Here is an 18,701-nt window from a genome sequence, read left to right as displayed (position 1 = left end):
TAAGATAAGGGAAATATGTCTGGTTTTCCTTTCCTTTGTCTCTTTAAGGATTTGTTAACTTTCTCTCTTCCTCTCTTCTCTTCCCTTCCTCTTCCAAATCTTTGGATTACATTTCATTCTTTTTTTTTTTTTTTTTTTTTGGACAGGGTTTTTAATTTAAAATGTCCACTTTTTTCTCCTGTTTCCTTTCATGTCCTCTCCTGTGCCTGTAGCAGGACTTGGAGTGGTTCCAGTGGCATTAGCATGGCATGATATTGATACTGCCGGGCTATCTTCCAAAACGCTAATGACTTAACAAAGTAGTCTTGTGGCTGCCATGGAAACGTTATAACTCTTCAAGATAGTGCGTGTGTACAACTTGCATAGTAGTTCGTTTATGGGTATGCTAAAATCTGAATCACCACTGAGGTTATATGGATTTACAGCAATAAATGCCTTCATAACAAGTATACCTTGACAATTTCGATCATAGTCATAGGTCATTTAACTGGTATTGTAAAAATGTCTTATTAGAAATACTCCTTAAACAAAACCTGAAAAAACCTTACAGCTCTTCAGTTAGAGAAACCAGAGGCTGAAAGGTAGCTCTCCAAACGAGGGTGGTGGTAGGTCTGATCTTGAGGTCTTTTGCTAGTTCATGGCCCCTGTGCAGGTCAGCAATAGTATTGAGTGCACAATCGTGTTTGTCATTTACAAAAGGACAGATCCAATATACCAGAAAAAACAATACATGTATGCGTACAGGAAGTACTATTAAACTTTAACACTGTTAAATGTTAACACTGGAAATACAGTAGAACTTGCTGTTGGAAGTTCCTCTAAACTTGTTCAGTTTTGGGGGGTTCTAGCACTGTCAGAAGTTACATCGACATCGAAAGTGTTGTCATTGCTTCTAGTCTCAGTTTGGGCCATTCCTTAATACATACGTGGTTTCTGAAAACAGCCTAAAATTAAACAAAATATTTATGTCGCTGTGACATTGTCATGTTCCTTATGGCACAATTATTGATAATAATGGGTTATGTTGAATTGGATAGAAAATGGAATTGAAATAGATTGTTATAGAAGTATATATAATAGGTATATTTAGTTCTATACCTGTACAATAAAATTGTCAGTGTATAAACCAAGTAGTACAATACCGTTATATCTGATTTCACCTTTGAATTCTATTAACTTGTACAACATGGGCACAGCAGCATGAGCTTTCACACCACATCATGATAGCTCCTCTTCTGAAGCGTGAAAGGGATCTCCAGATTTGGTGAATTCTTGATGCCTGTGCTGATACCATCAGCCAGATTTCCTGCTTCCATTGTCGTTTTTGGTTTGCACTTGTTTTCCATAAAGCAGAATGAGAGCACAACTCATTTCGTGAAGGCCAGTGGATAGCTTTTAGAAGTTAATTAATTTCTCCCATTTTTTGCCAGTGTCAAACATTTGAACAAATGACCCAGAAGATGAGATGCCTTACTGTTCTTTTATCAGTTCAGTGAGCCATCCGTTTTCTCTCATTATATGGATTTATGGTATATACATATTATTAATTCTAAGTGGTAGTAATTAGATTGTTCTCACCAAGGTTGTTGGTGAAGGATATTGCCAGTAGGAAGCTTTTGCGATCAGTGGTGTTCACTTGTCTTCTGGTATGGATGTCAATACATTTCCATGTTTGTTAGTATTTCTTTCAGCTACTGTGCTGTTAGCACGGGCCTTAGATTAATTTTTCTAAAAGATCTGTTTACTTTTTTTTTTTTGGAGCACGCAAACTGTTTTTCTCTTTCCTTTTTAAAGATGTGAAACTGCTGCTCCAGAAAGGTAATATTGTAATTCTAAAATGGAAATTTTAATTAACTTTGATACGGTCTGTGGCCTCATTATTTATTTTTGTATTTAATTCAATTTATTTTGCATTGTCTCACACCTTACATTTCAGTGTACTCTGTATGGTGATGCTTTAGATTTCAGATTGCCATTTTATTATGTTGTAGTAGGTGCTTTGGGGAAAAAGGGGGAGAAACCTGTCTTGAACATGTGTGCCTACCCATATACTCATGCACAGAAAATATGCAAAAATGTGTGGTTCCATATCATGCGTGTAAGTGCCACAGGGGAGGACAGCCACTTACTTACAGGTGACAATAATTGTTGGGTCCTAGCCCTTGCTTACAACATGTTTAACAGCTAAGTTTCGCCGTGTACTGTCTGATACGGATTGGATAGCAGCAAGTTATATACTTGTATACAACTTAGCAAGCCGCTTTATGTAGGGAGCATGGTAGAGAATTTCATATTGGATATTGTTGTGCAGTTTGCTTCCTGTATATTTGTCAGGCAGAGAAATCAAGTTTCAGATAATTTTAGTCGCCTTGTCTCTATGTTTCCCCAATTCCATGGCACTTAAATATTTATAAATTGGCTATCCAGTGAAATAGTACTTAGAGTTTTTCTGCTGCAGAAGTTCCAAGTACAGTTTTCTTTCCCAATACTTTGCTATTTACCTTGAGTGGTGTCAGTTTGAATGAGTTTAAAATTCCAGCTGGCCAGATACATATTGCATATTCTGCATCTGGAAGTGGAACAATAAATGGATCTTTTGTGAAACTTTCCTTAACAGCGAACGTTTTCCGGTAGTATTCAGCAGAGAAAAGAGGGCACTATTCAGTATGTTTCTTCCCCCTCCCTTTTCTGTTTTAAGGAAGAAAGAGAAAATCCTGCAAAAAGAAGTAGAATTGATCGGGATATAGATAACAACTTGATTACATCCACACCTCAAACAGGAGAAAAGCCTAATAAACAGATCTCTCGAGTACGACGGAAAAGTCAAATGAATGGAGGTTTGTAAATACTCTAATCCTATGTTGTTGCAGTCAAATGGTGATTCAGCGGTCTTACAGCTGATAACTAGTATAGGACATTTCAGCGGTGGAGGTTACTAAGGGGTTTATGATTGACTTCAGTGAGGGCAGGGCTGACCTAATAGTACCAAAATAAGGTTTCTAAGACTGTGAGCAATAATTGCAACATTACTTCTCAGACACATCCACTATATCCTTGTAAGAACAATTTGGATGTGTGATCGTGACCAGCTATTTTGGAACTAATTTAACTTTTTAAAAAATTATTGTTCTAAAAAGCCAATAATAATTCTTTGATTTAGGTCTTCTCCCATTTGCCCACAAAAAAAAGTGGCATGTAACTTCCCAACTCGTGACCTTTGTGGAAGTAACCAGGTGTCCTTAGATATTGAAAGTGCTTGTCAAACACACAGAGATGTTTCTGTCATAGAATCATAGGAAAATTTAGATGGGAAGGGGCCTCTAAAGGTCACCTGGGCCAGTCCCCCGTGCCCCTCACAGCAATGTTGACCCAGCTTGAAGCGAGATCTGACTTTGAAGTTAGATCAGGCCGCCTGGAGCCTTGTCCAGTCGAGTTTTGAGTATTTCTAAGGATGGCGCTTCCACAACCCTGTTCCAGTGTTTGACCACATCCCTGTGAAGATTATCTCTTTTTGAATATCTCTAATAATGACATGATGAAATGGTCAGTGACATTTAACGTAGCAGCTGTGGTTCCAAATCCAACTATAAAAAAAATCCATTTTTTAAACTTCTTTTCTAAGGAAACAAGACTTGCATGATTGTGCAGCCTGTCATTGTTCCTTCATTCTCCATTCCCCTGGTAACTTTGGAATCCATTGTCTGGTTTCTGCCAAGTTTGTCAGCAAGGCAGAGGTCTCAGAGATTTCATAGTCCAACAAGGTTTGCAAAATCAGTAGCTAAATAGAGGACAGAGCTCCAAATGAGCGACTTCAGTGATGGAAAGGTTACTCTGTGAGAGAATTACCTGTTTGGTTGTTGGATGTCTGTGGAATATGGCTTTTGGAGCAACCCCTTTTCCAGTATTTGCTACTGCTAATGAAGGTTTTTGCCTCCTGAAGAGATCACGGATATGCACCCGCTTAGTGTGATGCCTGCAGATGGTGCTCAAAGATGAAAGAGAAACTATTGACTTAAATTGAGTGTGTTGTGAGATATGCACATAAAGCACACGGAGCCCATGTTGCTGTTACAGCGATATGAAGTGCATAGTTAAAATATTCCGTATTAGTGGAGGCACCAAGTTGCAGCTGGCACACCCTATGATTTATATAGAAACGATAGGAAGTGTGAAGTACTCGTGCAGCTCCATCAGGCTCAGCTGACAAAAAGGTTCTCAGCTCATGTGCACAAAGTACATTTGCTTACTTCCATATGGACAGACATCTCAAAGACTTGTTACTGTGAAGTAAATAACTTCTCTTTCATTTCAGTCCCAGAACTGTGTCTTGGAGCTCAGCCACAAGATGGCAATTTTTAGTTCTAGGATATACTTTACTGTACATGCACATTTATAGAAAACCTGAATTGTTACACATTATGTTTTGTAATGGGAAGATTTATTTAATTCTGTGTCTTGTGTTACCTGTGATAACAACTAAAAATTGTTTTACTTCATAATTGTTTTTATACATATGTGCATGTGTATCTGTAGCAAATAATAAAATATGGACTTGATCTTGTGAGTTTGGAGGTTCAGCCATCGGAGTTCCACTGACTCTTTCTCTTGTTTCCATCTAGTGGAGCCCCACTGATACTGACATCTATTTGTGTGCAAGGTGTGCAGCATCTTAACGTCAGTCTTCCATCATCAAGCCCATTTAAAGGATTTAAACTTCTATTATTTGTTAATCTATAGCATACTTTTATAAACAATGAGTGCTTCTTAATTTGAAGTGTTAAACTGAAGACTGTGTTGAAAATTGGCATTTCGTTTTTATGTTACTAAATTGCTAGCTCACTTTTTTTTTTAAGTTGTATCCTTTTTTGTTGACCAAGTTGAACCATGAGCAAGAGGGATCTTTCCTATAGTGAAAGTAATAATAAAAGAGAGCATGTAACAGTGCAAAACAGAAGCATGGTATTATATTTCATAACTTTTCTTTTACAGAAGCTGGAAGTTACGAAATGACAAACCAACATGTAAAGCAAAATGGAAAATTAGAAGATAATCCTGCCACTGGCAGTCCCCCACGAACTACATTACTGGGAACCATATTTTCTCCTGTTTTCAATTTTTTTTCACCAGCAAATAAAAATGGTGAGTATTATTTTAAAAGCTAATAGTGTTTAAGAATGATAGTTTTTTGGTTTTTTTTAAAGAAAAAGCTGTTTTGAGCAGCAGTACACTTTTCCTTCTGATTTATAGACCAAGAGTTACTACTACCAGATAAAAGGCCTCCTTTATTCTTAGAAGGGTCAGTCATTAGTAAAAGAAGCAATAAGTTTATATGCATTAGAACGTGTCTTTCATAGGTGTAAGTATCTAGCAGTGTACCTTTTCTTAATAAATAAATAAATAATGGTATTAAGTTCCTTGACCCAAACATGAAGGCATTTGTCCTGGTCTTCAATTTGGTTCTTATTTTTGTAACGTGAATCAAATGCAACCATCTTCAATTATTCTGAAACTTTTTTCCTATGGTTAATAATGACCATCAGTACTCTGATAGGTAACTCAGCTTAAAGGCAATGACTGTGAGTGTGCTGAAATCTTAATTCAGGAACATCAGGATCAGATTCTCCAGGACAAGCTGTTGAAGCTGAAGAAATAGTCAAACAACTTGATATGGAACAGGTAGATGAGATTACTACAAGTACTGCAACATCGACCAATGGAGCAGCTTATACTAGCCAAGCAGTGCAGGTCAGATCCACTGTCAATAATGGTCTGGAAGAAGTGGAGGAAACAAATGACCGTGACCTGCCACCACTTACAGGTAAGAAATGCGTCCTTGCCTTGGACCCAAACGTTGAAGCTGTATGTAATTTGTGCTCTGAGGGAAATCCTAGCTCTGACATTTTGTATAAATTAATATTTCACGTTTGCTTAGGGCATGCAAACAGTATTAATATTGATTTTTATGTTCAATAGATCGATCTCTTTTATGCACTAAAGACACAGTTTTGGCAAGTCTCATCTATTCCTGGTATAACTCAGTTGACCTCATAACATTTCTTCAAATGAAAACAAAGATTCCAGAAGAAAGGCAGTTTTATTAATATTGAACCCTCTTCCCTGAGCTGCCGACTGGAAGAGCTGTGCCAGCTTCTTGGGCTGGAATGTGCGTCGCAGTAGCTCATGCTCATCCGGTTGCGCGGATGCCGTGCTGTGTTGTACGGGCACTGTCGTTCTGGCCAGGTCGTGAAGGGCTGTGGCATGACGTGAGTGACGTCAGGCTCTCGGGCAGCTTCCTGTGAGCAGCACAGGCCATTTGGAGGAACCCTGGGTGAGAGGGAGGGGTGAAGGGAGAGGTTTTGTTCTTGTTGTTTGAGGCACGCCTGCATCAAGTGCAAATTTTCACTTCTAAAAACTGCACTAATAAGACTAGCTCTTGTGGTTTTTTGTTTTATTTTTGGTTTTGGTCATTTTCGTTGAATTTTAGCACCAGTATCTCCAGACAGTGGCTACTCATCAGCACATGCGGAAGCCACCTATGAAGAAGACTGGGAAGTCTTTGATCCGTAAGTGCTGATGTTTGTGCTGAAAATATTAAATTGATAATTTTGGGTATTAAGACATTTTTATTTAAGTTGGAACACTTTTATATTATGGTGATGAATTCCAAAAGCTCTTAACTTAAAAAAATAAGTGTATGTTGATGTGGGGTTTTTTCAATTGAAAATACTTACTTCTTGTGCAGCCTTAAATATTTGAAATATTAAGTTGGGCTACAATGTTACCAGTTAAATAATGTATATATATTTCTACAGCAAAATCTGTATTCTTTTCAGATATTATTTCATCAAACATGTTCCACCACTAACAGAAGAACAACTTAACAGGAAGCCAGCTCTTCCACTAAAAACAAGAAGCACACCAGAATTCTCATTAGTTCTAGACTTGGTAAATATCTTTATAAACACATACCAAAAGCAGGGGATGCGTAGCATTTCATTTGTTTTGTTTGTTGCTGGAATCATTAATCTTTGCTTTAAACAAAAAGGCCTTGGTGAAGGTTACGCAGTTTTTAGTATTTTTAGTTATAGTCTCCATTAAAAAAATTTAATAGTGGCAAGAATAGAATGCTTGCTGTATTGAATACTTAACATCCGGGTTAAAAAAAAAAAAAGGCATTACAACTTTTATCGCCTCAAACAAAGAGTTATCTGTCCCCATAAAGCTTTCTGAAATCCAGTGTGGAAAAAAATGAGATGTAATAAATGGGAAAATTCAGCTTCTTATGTCTTGCATCTAGATAGGTCAAAAATGAATCTTTTAATTCTTAGAACATTCTTACTCTTAGGGGGCACAAATCCACTTTTTAAAATATAAAAAACAGAAGTGTTTTTATTTATTTATATTTTAAATATATTTGTCTTTATAATGATTTCTTTTAGACTTTCTTTTTTGAAAGTTGTTTCAGACCCTGTTAATGATGTCAAGAACATTATTTTATCATGAACAGTATCAGTTGGCATGTCCTCCCGTGGTCGTATGAGTGGATAGATTATTCAGATTGACAGGTGCAGACTTGAACTGAATGACAGGATAGCCTACAAAATTAAGATACCTTCTTATAATTATGCCCCTAGCACACAATTCAAAGTGGAAATTTTTTTCAAAAACTGAAAGAACAACGAAATATATCATTCATTCTAAGAATTCTTCAATCTTGACAGCACTTGCACAAAAATAAATTTTCCAGACTAAATAAACCTACCTTAAAATGAGCATAAAAATCCAGAAAACTACTTCTATTTTCAGCATTCTTTTCACAATCTTTCTTTTATATCATCTTTTCTTTTTTTTTTTTTTTAATAGGATGAAACATTAGTGCACTGTAGTCTAAATGAATTAGAAGATGCTGCACTCACTTTTCCAGTCCTTTTTCAAGATGTCATTTACCAGGTAATTAGTGTGCACTGAAAAAATATATACCTTTTTATTTTGTTTAACATATGAATTCTTGCTGTGTGTATTTCTTATCTTCTTTAAAGAGAAATAAGTAACTGTCTGGCATTTAACAACTGTCTGGATTATAAACTGCAGGTGTCAAATTTTGCGAGGTGGATTTTTCCTGTATTAGAATTACTGTGGAGCACTGTTTATTGCCACCACAACGGGGTAATGTCGGTTGCTGATTCCAGTTGTAACCATTCATTGCTAAGAGAGCGTGAGTGATCTTTGTAGCAGCGATCTGCAGCAACAGCCTTTCTCCTTGCCGGCAGGTGGAGGCAGGAACACTGAAAGTTCAGGCAGTATCACTTCCCAGGTACAGCTTCTCACCGACTCTTAACTTTCTGGTAGGGAAAACCAGTCCACATTGCTCCATCGTTTTTTCTTTATAGAAGACATCTTCAGATGCTTCTGTCGTGGTCGTTAGACTTGCTGTACACTTTGCCAGTTCCAGTTCTGCATCTTTACTCCCAGAGACTCTGCTGGGTACTTAGAGTGATTTTTTGATTGTCTTGTGGAGACCGCTAGATTGAGGTTTTTGTTCTGCTTTTGGAGGTGGTGTTAGTTCTGTGTGTGTGTGACACTGACGTACCATAAAGGAAAAGCATGGGAAGGAAGAACTCTCTTCCAGCAACTGCCAGAGATGCTGCACTGACCCCAGCTGTTGTTCTCAGGTCCTTTTGTGTGATGTACCTGGGAGTAGCAACAGCTTCCCCACCATGTAGTTCGCAGGATATTGGACCCCACTGTAGTATCTTTGGAGAATGAGCCAGTCATCAGGCACCTTAAAAGGACGCTTGTCCAGGTATTTTTCCTGATTTTAAAAATGTTTTTCTTCGCCGTTGCATATAAAAACCCTTGAAATAATTTTTCTACATGGGCTTATCTTATCTCTGGTGATGGCCATGCACAGTTTCTTCCAGGCTGAACTTGGAAGAAGTCTTAGAATTAGTTCTTTGGATGTTCTTGACACTGCTAACAGAATCAAGAAGACTAAAGCTTCACTTTCTCCTTCCTTCCTTCTCTTAAGAGATCTCAGTATGATTTGAGTATTTTCTGTCTATGACTGCAGTCCTTTTAGAGATTGTATGTTTATGCTGAGATCTAACCGGGATTTTGACTTTAGGAAATTGAAATCAACGAAGAGAGTGACTTACAATATTTCTAAAGCTTTATTTAACGGCCTTGTACACAGGCCTGTACAGCCCTTGATACAGTACAGTTACCGTGCGGGTCCTGGATAAGTTTTCTCTTAGCTCTCTCTAGAGTCTAGCCTGGGTGTGCCAAGGAACAAGAGGTTCTTGCAGGCTTGAGAAAGCCGGCCGCTGCCTTTGAACGTGCTCTCCTGATCACTGTATTCTGTTTTGCTGGGTTTACATTGCACTAGACACTGATAAAACATTCACCTCTTACTAGGTAACAGGTAATAAGGAAGACAGATATTTTAAGGATACAGTTAAGTTTGTCTTTAACTAGGGTATAATATGCAAAAAGACAAATAATCTTCTCCTGTGATAAAAGTTGAAAAGACATGTGTTGGTATTTCATATCCTTCTCAGTGTTTTTAGTCAGTGATTAGCAATTTATCAGCTTTTAAAATGTATTTCTTTTGCTTATCAATTTGACTGTCACCTCTGGTATTGTCCTGTATTGCTTTCACATCTCCATATTTCATTTTGAAAGTAATTTCAGCTGGCAACAGAGCAGCAGACACTAAGCTGTCCGAGCAAAGTAGAAGTCAGCAAATTACTATATATAAAGTATTGCATAATATAACCCACTGAAAACAATACTCCATGTGGAAGAGCATTTCTGAAGATGTTTTCCATTACTACCAAAATATGTACCACTTTCATGTAGGGTTTCCAGAAATATTAGACAATCATCTATTAATTATTTTTTAAGAAAGAGTAGAACTTGGCTCAGTACTCATTTTCCTACTGAATATCTTATCTTTCTCACATTAAGTCTGACTAATACTGCAAGTGTGAGCCTGGGTTCATAGCATTTCAATTTTCATACCCATCTGAAGGCATCAAGCCAGTAACAGTGTGATGATAAACCAGGCGTGTCTCGAAAAGATGCTCCAGAACTGGCCATTGTAGGATCCTACAACAGCAAGAATCACATTGTCTTGGGTTCTAGAAGGTCTGTTGTAAAATACAGCTACACTCCATTGGCCCTCGAGTCAAGCACAAGTTTCATGTCCAAGAACTCAGCTCTGTTGTTGCTTGTTTCAGTGATCCTAAGTGATGGTCTGGTTTTAAAGAAAGATTTCTAAAAATATGGGCTTGTTTGCTCCTAAGTTATTTCTTATAACTTGCCCAGAGTGATGCAGAAGAGAAGAACTGTTTAATGTCTGAGCATAGAGCAATGTTCTGCAAAGTTCAACGTCACCATGTGATTCCAGCACTGATATATAGGGGGTTTTAAAACCTTTGGATGAGTCACACTCACCAATTCCCATTTTAAAAAAATAAACAGAAAAAACTGTGAAATGGGTACAGTTGGGCTTGCTTACTTCAGGCTTTTGACACAATGAATTTGTTTGTGTTTTGGTTGGAAAAAAAAAAACCCTCTAAATTATACTAGTGTTTAAGTTTTGGACTTAGTAAAAATACAGTCTTTGCAAAGCTGAAATTTTCTTAAATACCGTATCTGTCTTGCATCTGACTGGAAAACAAAAATAAATGTTCAACTTTTCAACTGTAGACTTTAGACTTTGTACTCTTTGTATTACTTTACATAATAAGATAAGCAGCTTATCTTATGAAGAAATTTATCTTTTTTTTTTTTTTCTTGGTAAAGAGGTTTTGTTTCTGTTGCTGGCTTCAAGTCTCAGACATGAGATCATCTGGCCCTCTGTTCCACACGAAGGATATCTTCCGTGCGTTAGCAGGCCATAGCCAAAAGGCAGATGTTTTCTCTCAGTTCTTCAGTTGAAATGCATCTTTACAGCTCTATTACAGAATAATTCCCTTTGATCCTTGAAAGATGTTTGGGAACTTCATAGGTCACTTGTAGGTTACTGAATATAGTGTTACATGGATTCCATCTTCCTGCCACCAATGACTACTTCAATCCTTTACTTTGTTACTGCAGAGGAGCGAGGCAAACAATGCTTGTGAGTTCGGGCTCTGTCTTCTCATGAACTCCACTCTGTTTCTGGGAAGTAACAGAAGAGCCATCAAGCTTCGGGTCTGCTGGCTGCACATGCTGTCTGCCCTTCCAGCAGACTGTCAAGACTTTCAGGGGAGATTGGGAGCAGCCAGGTTAGCCTGGGGCTGGGGTCTGGCGTGCCCCACGCTCAGGTGGGGACAGGGATGCAGCGGGGCCAGGCAGGGGTCTTGCCATGCTGCAGAGTGCTCATCCTGGGCAAGTTCACTAACCTGTCTCTGGCTTTCACCTTGTAAAATCATCAGGTATAGAGGAATGCTACAGGTATACTGAAATTCGTTACTGTAATGTCAGAGATTTTGACACTAAGTGGAATATGTGTCTTGTTGGGGTTTTAATGCATGAAAGGAGTAACATTTCCTTCCAGTTCCACCTTCGAAGAATTAAAGCCTTGTATATTTGGAACAAGGAATGCATTGAACGACAGTTTTGATTTTGCACATTCAGATTTTGTTGCCATTGAAATAATGGGATGTGATGATCATTTGGGGCAGGGGGGAACCCAATAAACAAGAAAACCCACAAGAAAACTGTGAGGGGGCTTTTCATATATGTTACGCATTTCTGAGTATAAGTCACTTTGAAGTAGATGATAGCATGTATCTCTGCTGACAAACTTTCAGTCATTAAAAACAGTGAAAATTATTATTAGACTTCTATCTATATTTTCAAAAATTATCTTTCACATTAGATCTATTCATCAGAGTGATGGATGTGTTGTGTTCTACTTTGGTTACTTAATTGTTCTACTTTGGTTACCCGGAGCTCTGTGCCGGCTCCTTGTAGCTGTGTATAATGATGCGGTTGCCTTATGTTGTGCCAGAGTGTCACAAACCAGTGAATCTGCCCTCGATGTTATTGTTCAATTACATGTGCGTGTATAAGCTGGGATTAGAAATACAGGTTCTTCAAACAAGTTATTTTCCCTGGATTTCATGTTTGCATTCACATTTGAACTTCTTAGAGAAAGATGGATATTAAGATAGATACACGCGTATGACTGCGTGGCGGTAGTCTACAACAGAACACACTACAAAGATGCTGCCATTAGCTGCAGGCTCAAGAAAACTGAAAGATGAACCAGAAAGAGTGTGCACATGTGAGGAACCCAGGCAGCCATAACTGTTCTCTGATCTAATCAGATGACTTTTAAAATTCTTTTAACTTGCCATTGTGACCAATTTAATTCAATCCAGATTTAAAAGGAATAATAAATTAAATAGAAAATGTTTTTATTTATATTAGCGGCAGTTGAAATATCAACAGATGCCTCACCTTACTGAAGAGATGTCGAAGAGACTTTCTGAAATGATATCTGTGTTTCTTCTGTAACAGAGAATAGGGTGGTTAATTTGAAATCAAGCTCTTGAAGAAACCTTAGAACCAAATATCATCCTCTTTACCTACCACCATTAGCAACCATTATCTCATGTGCAGTGAAAACATTAATATCCTTTCTGTGACTTACTTTTTAGTTCTGAAGAGGAAGATTTAGGTCACAATAAAGTAAATATTTACTCGGGAAGAATGACATGAACAGAATAATCCTTTTGGCATTTGCCAAACATGATCTTACCTTCCCTTAAACGCTGGGTTACAACTAGGGAGGTTGCTGGCTGCGTTATATGCTTGCTAACGACAGGGCAAACGCTCAGAGTGAACAATTTGCACTGAATTTACAATCACAAACAACTTGAATGTTAGTTAGCATCTGGTCACCTCGAGCCTCTGTGTTAATTAATTATGTTTGTTCTGGTGGCAAGGTAAATTCATTGTCTAGTCTTTTGAGCAAAACTTCACTACCTTATTATGGCAAGATGAGGTGTTTTCTTCACAAAGATTTTACCGATGTCGGAAGACATGGGGCAAAGACACACTTGTCAACTCTGTATTTAGAGAGTTGGCTTTTCAGTAGTTATCTTGGGTAAAAGCAGCCCAGCAGCCTGTCAAGGACAGGCTGTGGCCTCTCCAAACTGTCCTTAACAGCCGATTTGAGGGATATGTATGTACTGCCTCCAAATGTGGGTTTGCCAGAATGAGAAGGGAAGTAGACCTCATTTGCATAGTCAACGAGTGTATCTTCACATGCCAGAAGTAGAGCTCCCATTACTGGGCATGATAAGATTGTCTGCTTTTGATGATTGCTCCTAGTGTAGGGGAAAAAAAGAAAACTTAAGTGTTACTGTAGTAACTGGTCACTCTGGAAACTTAAGCCAGAATTTTAGACACTTTAAAAAAGAAACAAATAAAAGCATTACCAAATTTTAAGCTAGATAATGAAATTCACATTGGTTTAGAAATATGTGCTTCCTTTAAAGGACCAAGATCTATTGCAGCATGTGCTAACAATATGAAATTTTGTATTCTCTTAAACTATTTCCCTTTTCTTCTTCACTGGTCACTTCGTTGTGTCCATGTAGAAATTTGATACAATTCAATTCAAGTAATACAAATCCTTTGTGGAGATTTACTGTGATTTGAAGGTAAATTTAAGCCTATTCCTAACTGGCTGTTAAAAAAAATTGATAAAGCTGAAATTACCTTAGTTGAAATCAAAAGTAGTTCGATACACTCCATTCTCTTTCTAGATATTTCAGTAACTCTTTCCTCAAACCCGTGTAATTCTATATAGGGCAATCTCTGAACCAAAAAGAAAGGTAGGCAGAGTGTAGGGCTGTCACTTTTACCCCTTCGCATGTCATCACTGTTGGTTTAGGTCACCGGATCTGTGCCAAACGCCACAGCAGGCCATCATTCAAATAGAAATTTGAATGTTGTACCGCAGGAATAGAACAGTGCTTGGCACGTCTGCCCTGGTACTGGGCTGTTGCCCAAAGCCGCAGGTTGATACAGATGTCTCCATGTGAGCTCAAGTCTTGTGTTTGGAGTTAAATCAGAGCGAGATGCACAAGTCTCCGAACTTGGTATCTCTCTTTATGTGTGTCAGCAGCTCTGTGCTGGTGGTATCTGAATTTATGGAGATTTGGCAACAGCTGAAGCCTTTTTTTTTTTTTTTTTTCTAATCACTTCTGACACCCCCCTATTCAATGTGTAGTACTTAGTGGAAGAAGGTTATTAAGAATATGATTTAGTTCATGTGCTGGTACATGTTATCTAGTAATTGAACTGATGCTGCCCAGCTGGTGAAGCTGATTCAAAATGTTTAGTCAAAGCAACCAGTTTCATTTTTTCTTTAGAGATTGTCCAAGTTTTTATATTTTCATTGAAATTATTTCTAATTCCATCAATATTTCCAGTAAAGTTGTTAAGCCTAGTTTTATCTTCTTATACTTTCAAGTACAGCTGCTTAGGCTGCAAGCTAATTTAATATTGTTTTAATTGAGTTGTTATTCTGTAGGAAGTTAATATTTGCTGTTTACTTTATTCATAATGCTTGTTTGACCTAATCTTTACAAACTGATACTTAGTAGTGCAGGCAATAGCTGAAGTATTTTGAATCTTTACTAAAGTCCGTCTCTGCTTCAGGTTTATGTCCGGTTAAGGCCATTCTTCCGAGAATTCCTGGAACGCATGTCTCAGATTTATGAGGTAAAAACAACTAGACATCACCTTTGAATTTCATTTTTAAATTATGTTCACCTACTTATATCTAAAATAATTACTTTTCCCCCTTTAATCCATAGATCATTCTTTTTACTGCTTCTAAGAAGGTGTATGCAGACAAGTTATTGAACATACTAGACCCTAAAAAGCAACTGGTCAGGTAAAAATAGAAAATTGTGAACATACCTGTTGTAAGCAAACTAACTCCTATTTCCTAACAAATGTGATGAAGAAAGTGATTGTGACATGTTCGTTATTGCAGTGTGTCTCACTAAACTGATTCTTTGTGGTTTTGTCTGGTCTAAGAGTGAGAGAAAAAAAATGAAGTGATTGAATTACTGCCTTGGTGATAAGCTTTACATTGCCCTCCGTGGCCGTTCATTCTCTGCAGCACATTAGGCTTGCTCAGAGTATCAGAAATGTGTTTGAGCTGCTTTGGGATACACATTGCAAATAAAGAAAATGAACTATTAGATTACTTTTAAACCAGTCATACTTGATTTATTATTTATAAATCGTGACTTGTATAGTTATCTTTACAATCAGCATGCTTTTAGTTCTTACTCAGTCACAGAATAATTTGTCTGTGGGTTTTGTAGTAGAGTTGTTCTGGGTTTTAATTTCTTAATGCTGAGCTTTGTTTGGAAGCGATTGGCATTTCTCAGTAACAGTTCCTTAAGGCATAAAGCAGTTCTGCCGGATGAGATTATTTCTGTTCTCATCTGGAAGGTGGACTGTGGTGTGGGAAAGTTAAATCCAAAGAGGAGTCTTCTCAGGGATTCACCCTACGTTGGGTGTCCCAAGAAAGGGAAGAGAACACTTCTACCTGATTAGTCAGAACTCTGTAAATTCTGTACTTGAGACATGATTGGCAAAGCACTTCTCTGCATCATTTTATTGTAATATTCTTCAGTGAAAAACTTGATTTTCTTTACACACATAATAAAGTGACCATTTGGACTGAGATTGCAGTTGCATCGCTTGTTTTCACTTGGTGCTTTAGGCACATTGTAACTCGTTTTCCTTAAGAGCATAAAGATAAACTGTTCATTAGTTTTAATCCAGGAAAAGTTCTCTTATTCCTTGCTTTTGTGGCACGCACAACAGAACCCTAGTTTGGTTTCGGTAAACTTAACTGGCCACTGCGTTTTGAACGGGCAGACAAAACCAGACTTTCAGATACTTTTGATCATTGGCATATCTGAGCCTAGCTGAATCAGGCAGCCAGAGGGGACGCATGAACAAGTAAGATATTTGCGCTTACAGAAAATGAGTCTATGCCTGCATCCGTACCGTTAAAAACCTTTCTCCAAGAACCTAACACGCATGATTCAGGACTGCAGTTCTAACTGCATTAGGAACAGGAAAAAGATAATAACGTATACAGCCAAACAGTATTCTAGGAATTTGCAGGAAGATTGGTGTGATGCATGAATTTAGCTGTGATTCATGTGCCGCTGAAAAGCTGACATCAAGGCATGATTAGTTTTGACATTAGCCTAAAGGTAGACTTGTCAGGCACTCACACGTGTGACTCAGAATCTATATATAAATTCACTCGCTGCCGAGGCATCAGCTTGTTTTCTTCCATAGCAACATTAGGAACTCAACCCCTTTATGAAATTAAGCACGCTATGTACAGCTTTTAAAACACTTAATTTAAAAAAATAAGCAGCCTTAAAGAAACCGTATTGTAATAGGACTGTGTAAAACTCAAAATCCGTCTAGTTCATGGTTTATTTTTAAATAATAATTGCGTTGATATTCCATGAAATTTCAGTTTCATTCCTGTTTTTTTTTTAATCTCGGTCCTTTTAGCCTATCCATCCATTTACTATGTATTTCTTCTGTAATAAATTAAAAGGGAGTAGACTAATTGGAAAGGAAGAAGTTGATGGAATGTTCAGGCCTCGAGGCTTTTTTCAAGCTCTAATAACTGAAATAGGTTAATTGCAAGCAGAGGTAACATAAAAAAGAAAACACTTCTTCTGATACTTTGTGTTCTAGCACGCAGCGGCACAGGGAGGCCGTCTGCTCTAACAGTTGGAACAAAATAAAGGGATAATAAACCCCAGTAAATCAGTACCTGGGCAGGACTAATCTCTGATCTTGGGGCCTTGCAAAATCATTTAAACGTTTTGGGTCCCTTTGTACAAATGGTTAGCAAGCAAGAACCTGGTGACAAATACGTATTACATCTGAGTTGAGCTTTTCTGTTTAAATACAGAACTAGGTTAATATAAAATCACCTTAACTAGTAATTTTACCAGTAAAAAGCTCAAAAGCAAATGGAAAAAAGGGAAAAATCCTTTAAAAAGGAGCTAAGTAGATAGAAGAGACAAAAAAGGATAACATTTGGCGAAGTTCACTCTTCCCCTATGCAATGCAGATGTTGTAGTTTGCCTCATTAATTAGTATTTTACTTTACTCACAGGCATCGACTTTTCCGTGAGCATTGTGTTTGTGTACAAGGAAATTACATAAAGGATTTAAACATTCTTGGTAGAGATCTTTCAAAAACGATCATCATTGACAATTCACCGCAAGCCTTTGCTTATCAGGTAAGGACTGTCAGCAAACTTCTCAGGTATGGCAAAAACCGTTCTGAAGGAACAGTGAAACACTACGTTTTTATTTAAGTTTTGTGCTTAAATTTGTATTTAAGTTTACAAACCAAACTGTAACAAACCACTTATGTTTGCTTGCTTTTCTCTTATTTTTGTGACAAGCTCATCAAGTGCAAACTAAGTGACTTCTTACATGAACAGACTGTACAACCAGTTGATTTTATTTCTCAGTTGGCTTTTCTAAAGAAAGCCCCAGTCTGCTAAGTCTGTTGCTTGGACTCTGTTGTGGATTTAGTTTTTTAATGCTAGTGAAATGATTGAGAACAAATCACTGGCTGAAATGACGCGCAGCTGTGAAAATTGCTTATGCTGCAATGCTACGAAGTTGTACTCTGGGACTGAGGTTTTCCCCGAGGCCTGGGGAGCAATGCCCGGTAGTGCTACGATCCAGACAGAGGCGCAGAGTGATCTCTGAGGGCTCATCTGCCTCCGCGCAGCAAAGCCCCAACCCTGTTTGACTTTGTGTGCACAAACTGCGTACAGTGGTACACTGTTAGCATCCAGGTGTGCTTTAACATCAGTTTTTCTCAAAATAGCAACGCTTTTCAGTTCCATGGAACTTATAGAGCTGGTTCTATTTAAGCTTTGATGTGGAGATTTTTGTAGTGATGTATGCAAAGGAAGGCGATATTTTGGAAGTCAATTTTTATTCAAACTTCAGAGGAAAAATACATATTAATAAACTCTAGCTTGGAAGCCTTTTTCCCGAAAATGTTATTTCACAAGTCATATTTTTAGATAAATTAAGTATAAATCATGTGTTGATGATTTTTTTAATACTTTTTTTTTAACTTTAGCTTTCAAATGGAATTCCTATAGAAAGCTGGTTCATGGATAAAAATGACAACGAACTCCTAAAATTGATCCCATTTCTGGAGAAACTTGTAGAGCTGGTAAGTGTTTCCTTTATTTGGCTCTCCCCCACCCCCGCTCATAACGTTAGCTAGCTCTCGTAAGTATTTTCACATGTTGTAAGATGCTTTGAGTTGCTGAGATTTAGACTGCTAAAAGTCATGTATGTCTCTCTTTGAAAAGAATACTCTGGGCAGTAATTCAAGTATGCATAAGGACTTATTTACATCGCAAAAGACAGAATGTCTTATTTCTAACGGTGCTTTTAATCAAGAAATGGAGAATTGTAACAGCAATTACAATGAAATTGATAATCTGTAGGCATTTAGATTAAATAATGCCTGTTGTCAACTGTGAAGCATGCCTTTGTTCTTAAAATGCAAATAAAGTACTCCTAAATTGTTGTGAACATTATGTAGATATTTCTAAAAGTCTCCTGTAGTTACATATATTCATGCCTGTATGTTGTTATATTAAAATACT

At 37.6% G+C, this 18,701-nt stretch overlaps 1 protein-coding gene across 3 annotated transcripts in view; it reads left to right on the top strand.

Moving 5' to 3' along the window:
- The window catches only part of CTDSPL2 (CTD small phosphatase like 2), a 45,311-nt gene that overhangs the window by 23,090 nt on the left and 3,520 nt on the right, over window positions 1–18,701 (top strand). For all 3 annotated transcript variants that reach the window (XM_075764352.1, XM_075764353.1, XM_075764354.1), the window contains 10 exons: window positions 2,699–2,837; window positions 4,990–5,139; window positions 5,603–5,818; window positions 6,485–6,563; window positions 6,834–6,945; window positions 7,864–7,950; window positions 14,662–14,724; window positions 14,820–14,899; window positions 17,174–17,300; window positions 18,164–18,259. In XM_075764352.1, the coding sequence (XP_075620467.1) occupies window positions 2,699–2,837; window positions 4,990–5,139; window positions 5,603–5,818; window positions 6,485–6,563; window positions 6,834–6,945; window positions 7,864–7,950; window positions 14,662–14,724; window positions 14,820–14,899; window positions 17,174–17,300; window positions 18,164–18,259 (1,149 nt within the window). The remainder of the gene's footprint in view (window positions 1–2,698; window positions 2,838–4,989; window positions 5,140–5,602; window positions 5,819–6,484; window positions 6,564–6,833; window positions 6,946–7,863; window positions 7,951–14,661; window positions 14,725–14,819; window positions 14,900–17,173; window positions 17,301–18,163; window positions 18,260–18,701) is intronic.

The sequence above is a fragment of the Balearica regulorum genome, chromosome 12 (assembly GCF_011004875.1).
Source record: "Balearica regulorum gibbericeps isolate bBalReg1 chromosome 12, bBalReg1.pri, whole genome shotgun sequence".
Taxonomy (NCBI): Eukaryota; Metazoa; Chordata; class Aves; order Gruiformes; family Gruidae; genus Balearica; species Balearica regulorum.
This window is presented reverse-complemented; position numbering and strand designations above follow the sequence as displayed.